We start from the raw sequence: 7,500 nt of genomic DNA on the forward strand, positions 1-7,500 counted from the left end.
GTCTTGGTCGAATGTCCACTTCTGAAGCCAGATTGGTTGCTGTCCAGGAGGTTGTTCTGTGTGAGAAAGGCTAAGACTTGGTTGAACACAACTCGTTCTAGTGTTTTTGCAGTGAAAGGAAGAAGGGAAACCAGTCTGTAGTTCTCTAAAAGAGGTGGGTTAAGGGTGGGTTTCTTAACTAGTGGGGTTATATGAGCCTGTCTAAATGCTGAGGGAAAAACACCAGTGTGAAGGGATGTGTTAATGATGTGAGTGAGTGCACCTACAACTGCAGGAGAAATGGCTTGAAGGAGATGAGATGGAATAGGATCAAGCGGACAAGTAGTAGGATGATTAGAAAGGATGAGTTTGGAGACTTCTGCCTCAGAGAGTGAAGAAAATTGTGCACTGATGGTTTTTACTTTATTAATGAAGAACGTGGCAAAGTCATCAGCTGTTAGAGTTGATGAAGGAGAGGGAGGAGGAGGACAAAGGAGGGAGGAAAATGTTTTAAAGAGCATGCGAGAGTTAGTTAATTTTGTTATGATAGTATGTCCTTTTAGCAGTGGAGACAAGAACAATAGCCAAGAACAATAACTATAAGGATAACTGTAAAGTTTTAGCAATTGTTCTTATTCTATGAGAATAGCAAAATCCACACCACAGCTAAAATGATAATGACACAGAGGAACAATATTATTGTAAGCAATTTCAGAATGATTGTTTGCAGCTGATGAAGAATAAAAGCATTAAGAACCATTTAGAATCCAACCGACTTTAAAGAGCTTGAGTATTCAAAGTGGCAGATGACACGCATACAGTAAACATACTATTATCATCAGTTATCAGTTATATTTGTTGTTGTTGTTTCATGAATGAGCTATTAATTCTGAAAGACAAGGCACAACTTTAGCTCAGATTTGTGCCCCAATTTACAGGCTGGAGGTGTCAACACTTGTTGCCAAAAGTCAGAGCTAATCTACAGATTTTGGGCAGTTGGAATTGACAGATTACACAGAAAATCACATAGTGTATGACTTTTTTTAACTTCAGACTATGATTTCATCCAGTCAGAGAATATCAAGCATGTTTGATATTTTGAGTTGGAGAGTAAATTTGATTTTTAACCTCCATGTCCCAGTCACAAAGCCACAAAATTACTCACAAAGTACTCACAAGAGAATACTATTTTTACTTTACTCAGATCTCAGGGCTCTACAGTGCGACCATTTCAGTCGCATCTGTGACTGAAAACTACTGCATGTGACTATACATTTTTTTTTAGGAGCACCAGTGCGACTGACCCGATCATCATCATACTTGTGATTGCGCTCAGGGGAGCTTCAAAGGTTTCTACGTGTTTTTGCAGCGTTGAGTAATGTATCACAGACATATCTCACGAATCCTTTCATAAGCAAAGTGTAGGCAGGGTGTAAATAAGAGATTCATTGCGCAGTGTAGAGAGCTTCGTTGATTATAAATGTGAGATCGAGATGAACTAAGATGAGTGACAGCTTTTAATGATTTTGAAGGGAGTTTGTAAATGTGATACTGATTACACTATTGTCTGATTTTGCTCTATTTCGTCGTCGAAAATTGTTTAAAACAAAGACACAGCGGAGCCACTGCGCATCTCCATTCAAACACAGCGGTGTTTCGTTTATGAATGAACGGGTGTTTTTAAACAAATCTAGTGAGTCAGTGATTCATGATTACCCATTCATAAAGACAGTCACTTGATTCATTCCTGAATGAATCAGCTGTTCGAACGAATCAATTGAATGAATGATTCAGTGATAAAAATCAGTGACTTGCCGCCACCTGCTGGCAGTTTTAGTTTCATTTTTAAAGTATCTTTTCAGTTATTTAAATAATTTATTTCTATATTAAAAATGTTATATTTAAAACATTAATATCATCATGAATGTATGGATTTAATTGCACTCATTCCACTTCTGAGCCTCATTAAATGTCTGAAAGTACACCAAGCCACTTTTGTGTTCTTCTGTGCCACCTCTACAAACGAATTTTGTTAATACTGATTTAATTTGATTGGTAACTTATATTTCTTATTCTACTTGTTCTTATTCTGTCGTTTTAATTACACAGAAAATCACATAGTGTATGACTTTTTTTAACTTCAGACTATGATTTCATCCAGTCAGAGAATATCAAGCATGTTTGATATTTTGAGTTGGAGAGTAAATTTGATTTTTAACCTCCATGTCCCAGTCACAAAGCCACAAAATTACTCACAAAGTACTCACAAGAGAATACTATTTTTACTTTACTCAGATCTCAGGGCTCTACAGTGCGACCATTTCAGTCGCATCTGCGACTGAAAACTACTGCATGTGACTATACATTTTTTTTTAGGAGCACCAGTGCGACTGACCCGATCATCATCATACTTGTGATTGCGCTCAGGGGAGCTTCAAAGGTTTCTACGTGTTTTTGCAGCGTTGAGTAATGTATCACAGACATATCTCACGAATCCTTTCATAAGCAAAGTGTAGGCAGGGTGTAAATAAGAGATTCATTGCGCAGTGTAGAGAGCTTCGTTGATTATAAATGTGAGATCGAGATGAACTAAGATGAGTGACAGCTTTTAATGATTTTGAAGGGAGTTTGTAAATGTGATACTGATTACACTATTGTCTGATTTTGCTCTATTTCGTCGTCGAAAATTGTTTAAAACAAAGACACAGCGGAGCCACTGCGCATCTCCATTCAAACACAGCGGTGTTTCGTTTATGAATGAACGGGTGTTTTTAAACAAATCTAGTGAGTCAGTGATTCATGATTACCCATTCATAAAGACAGTCACTTGATTCATTCCTGAATGAATCAGCTGTTCGAACGAATCAATTGAATGAATGATTCAGTGATAAAAATCAGTGACTTGCCGCCACCTGCTGGCAGTTTTAGTTTCATTTTTAAAGTATCTTTTCAGTTATTTAAATAATTTATTTCTATATTAAAAATGTTATATTTAAAACATTAATATCATCATGAATGTATGGATTTAATTGCACTCATTCCACTTCTGAGCCTCATTAAATGTCTGAAAGTACACCAAGCCTCTTTTGTGTTCTTCTGTGCCACCTCTACAATTTTTGTTAATACTGATTTCATTTGATTGGTAACTTATATTCCTTATTCTACTTGTTCTTATTCTGTCGTTTTAATAAAAAATTTTAAAAAGCTTTTTTAAGAATTTGACAAAAGATGACATACTTTTAATAAAGTTAGAGAAGTCAAATATCACCTCGTAATGGGAAGGCTACTTTTTGATAAAATTTTGGATTATTGATTAGAAGGTGCTCCTAAAATTTTGAACGTGCTCCTAAAAATAAAAGTAAGCGTAGAGCCCTGGATCTGGCTCCATGCTGGAATATAACGCCCACTTTTTACCCTCAAAATCCTTCTAAATATATACATCAGGTCTCTTAATTAACAGACATTCTTGGACGTTTATAAGGAGAAGTCTCTTTCCAGTCCACCTAGACCATTTATGGAAACTAAATTGTGAGTAAGGACCCTTCAGAAATCTAAGTAATGCCATCACAACCACGAGTAAAATAAACATATGAAAACCCAAATCAGCACCTTTTAAAATATTGAAAAATTTGTTATTTCATGATGAATGACATTATGAACTGCTATGGTATGTGGGAGTCAGCAAGAAAGTTTGACTATGTGAAAAAAAAGTTACAAACTTTCAGTATGTTTTAAAGTGGTTTTAAGAGGTGTTTGCTATTGAAAATTAGCATGTGTTTGTAACTTATTCTTTTGGCCTCCACTGTCAAACTTTAAAATTCTCTTGGAGGAAGGCTCACAGCTACTACCTTCACCTGCAAACTGTATTCCGGACACATGTCTGCTCTTACAATTTGCATACACCCAATTCAGTCTGCAAGCCCCTTTTTTCTCGACAGATGTGATTGAAGGCTTGCCTTCAGCGAGCTTCTCTCTCAGAGCAAGTTAGCCGTCTGCCGCAGCTTGTGTGAATTATATGTCATGTGTAGCAGCCGCAGATCGGCTTGCGTGTTCTGGGTGAGCAACGAGTCGGAGGCCGCCGACGGGCAGGGGTGTGCATCCTCTTCAAGGCTGCGGCCTGCCGTTATTGTCCTGGCTGTGGGTCTGGAGTGAGGAATAGTGGTGTGGATAGTGGGAAGCAGTAAGTTTTATTGTCATGTCCAAGAGCTGTAACTCAAGGAGCCCATGCCTTTGCCAGAGGTTACCCACACCTTTCCTCTCTCCTTTTCTCTGAACCTCATGCAATTAACACAAGATGAAAATTTTGGTTGCACTTTATTTTAAGGTCCAGGTCTCACTATTAACTAACTATTAACTACAACTTTTGCCTCAATAATCTCCTAATTACTGCTTATTAATAGTAAGAAATTTAGTTGGTAAGTTTAGGCATTGGGTAGGATTAAAGGTCCTTGCACACTAAGTCCGAAATTTTCACATGCGTTTTTCATTTTTTTTTTGTTTTCATATTCATCATCCTTTCCTATCAAACTGCATTCTACGGATGTGAAAATGCAAAAAATCGAACCTGATCCGAATTTTTTAATGACGGACGAAAGTTTTGGAGGCAGTGTGTAAACATGACTGGCACAACGTGAGGTCGTATTTATTTTTCAACATGCGAAAATATCGGACTCAGTGTGCAATGACCTTAAGGATGTAGATTATGGTCATGCAGAATGTGTGCTTTATAAATTCTAATATGCTAGTAAAATGCTATGTAATAGCTAATATGCTAGTAAAATGCATGCTAATAAGCAACTAGTTAATAGTGAGAATTGGTCCCTATACTAAAGTGTTACCAAAATTTTAAGTCCGATTGCTTTAAAGATTAATACTATGTGTCTCCTTAACAAACCTCTAAACATTTGACTGTTAATTTAATTCAAAGACTCTCCTGTGCATGCTGGGTACTAAAGGTCTACTGCTTTCAGAACTTTTCTGCTCATCATTCTTAATGAAAACACTCCCCACTGATCCTCTCATACATATTCATTCTGCAAAAGGACAATGTGACACACGCTACCTACAAACTGCAGCTGCGCTTCATGTTAACAAAGTTTTACAATCAGAGTTTATAGTCAAAGTTTTTTATCGATCATTATATTTTATCAGCTGGGGAGCATTTTATATTGTGATTATCTGTATTGGTTTCTATCAGGTGAAGAGATGTTTTTCATAGGCAAAGTGTTTCAAATGGAAAAAAGGTACAGGGTGATGCTCAGAAAAAGCGAATTTTCAATGAGAATGGTGTGCAGAAGAGATAGCGGGTACAATGCCATGAAAATGGCGCGATTGATCTAGTTGACAAAAATCTAATAGGTTTATTGTGCATCAATTAACCGATCCAATATACTAATGCTCATCCAATACTGAATAGTGAATACTCACCAAAACAAACATTCTGACATAATTCTGTGTGTGTTTGTCCATTCAAACACAAAAAGGTGCAAAAAAGAACTTTACACAGTACTCATATGCTGGATCTCTTCCAAAATCATTCCTAACAATTTTTCAAAAATGCATTCAAAACTTTTGTATAGTTGTAAAATGTTGTATAGTTAGCATCTCGTTTTTATCTGTGGGGGGAAAATAAATAAATAAAAAAATATTGTTAATGAAAATGTATTTGTCAAACAATTAACACTGCTGCCAGCCTAGGTAACTGTCTATTTTGTCCATGCCAGAAGTAGCAATGTAATGTAATTTGCACAAATTAAGGTAAATTCATTTCTTAGTGAAAATTGTAAATCCTACTTTATTTGTTTATTTTCAGTGTGGTTATTTATTTATTTATTTATTGTGAAATAAGTGTTTTAATTTTTATTGCAAAAAATACAGTTATTTATTTTATTTATTTATTTTTATTTATTTTTATTTTATTATTATTATTTAAATTTTTTATTTTATTTTTTGCAAATTTCACCACGACAAGTACAAATCTGAAGGGGAAAAAATCCTTGCAGTTAAGCCCTGATCTTGCATATGTTCCTTGTCTCCTCTGTGTTCCTGGCACAGCTCTGCCGCAGTGGATCAGCATGATAAATGACACTCAACTGGACAGCGGAGAGCAGCTCCATTGGGAGTGTCGAGCCACAGGAAAACCCAGGCCCACATATCGCTGGCTGCGCAACGGAGAACCTCTCAACTCACAGGTACACACACACAGCTTACTTATAGGAAAAAGAAATCTCTGAGATCTGTTTAATATTTAAATAGTTTCTCAGATGGAGACTTTTGTTTAAGGCCAGAAACATACCTTTTGCAAGCAAGCAACTCACAAATGCTTGGCCATCACAGTGTAAGCTTGTGGTACCATTGAACCTATTTACATACACTCTTGCATTACATAGGTAGACGGTCCAACATTTAAAAAAAAAATGGTCCTCTAAAAATCACTCAATCAGCCCTATTAGAAAGCAGTTTGAACAATCAGATTCGAGAACCAAAACTAACTGTTGTTTATTGCAAAATATATCACTGAGTGGTAGTATAATGACATATCACTTGTGACATATAAAGGTCTCATGCTGGAGTCACTCTGGTAGATGATGTGTAATTGACATTAAATATGCTTTGAGGAGCAGCCTGACAGGTGAACACGTGGTTCTAAAGCAACTGTCGTCTCCCCACAGAGCAGAGTGGAAATGGTGAATGGGGAGCTTATCATTCACAGACTACAGCAGGCTGATTCGGGAATGTACCAGTGCATCGCAGAGAACAAGTATGGAGCCATCTACTCCAGCGCAGAGCTCAAAATACTAGGTAACTGATGTATAACTATTTACAGCATCTTATTATTCCAGCATCCAGCATAACATGCAGTAGATAGTCTAGTTTTTATCTTAAAGGCCAGTACCTTTACTCATAAAGACATTTTTAGATATATTTACTTGTTTCCTAATCATGAAAAGTGGCACACACACACACACACACACACACACACAAGGCTAAAGCAGTTAAAAGCAGATGTAGGAACAAAAAAGTAATAGATATATTGAAGAGCATTACGAATGTTGAAAAGGCCATTTTAACCCCACAGGTAAAGCTTGTGTCTCTCTTTCTTTCTGTAAGTGTTGAGCAGGTCAGCTATTGACAGGCGGCTTTCAATCACACACAATGAATAATCTTGAAGCCCGAAACAGTCATTGCAGGATGGCAACAAAGACAAAACGGGGCCAAACAGCAATCAATTTCCACATTCTTTGAACTAAAAAGTCTGTTTCAGGGAAAAGTCTACTGGCAGCACATTTGAGGAAGAAAGAAACTTTAGTGATATTGAGTTAGGTGTCCACAAGGATCGGCTAAACCGAAGACTACACAGACAGAGCTGTCACAAACAGCCCCACAGTACGACAGGCAAGATGAAAAGAGAGAAAGAGAAAGGGATTGAGGAGAAAAAAGTTATGTTGGATTGGATTTAGCTTGTTTTTCAGTCTCAGTGTAATCAGAACAAAAAAATAGTTTTTATGTCGTTTATGAAAG

General features: G+C 36.8%; 1 protein-coding gene across 3 annotated transcripts in view; it reads left to right on the forward strand.

The window, feature by feature from the left end:
- cntn5 (contactin 5) overlaps positions 1–7,500 on the forward strand; it is a 377,750-nt gene that overhangs the window by 287,000 nt on the left and 83,250 nt on the right. For all 3 annotated transcript variants that reach the window (XM_016490714.1, XM_016490721.1, XM_016490730.1), the window contains 2 exons: positions 6,034–6,170; positions 6,651–6,780. In XM_016490714.1, the coding sequence (XP_016346200.1) occupies positions 6,034–6,170; positions 6,651–6,780 (267 nt within the window). The remainder of the gene's footprint in view (positions 1–6,033; positions 6,171–6,650; positions 6,781–7,500) is intronic.

Source organism: Sinocyclocheilus anshuiensis, unplaced genomic scaffold, assembly GCF_001515605.1.
Source record: "Sinocyclocheilus anshuiensis isolate Anshui unplaced genomic scaffold, SAMN03320099.WGS_v1.1 scaffold569, whole genome shotgun sequence".
NCBI classification, from domain to species: Eukaryota; Metazoa; Chordata; class Actinopteri; order Cypriniformes; family Cyprinidae; genus Sinocyclocheilus; species Sinocyclocheilus anshuiensis.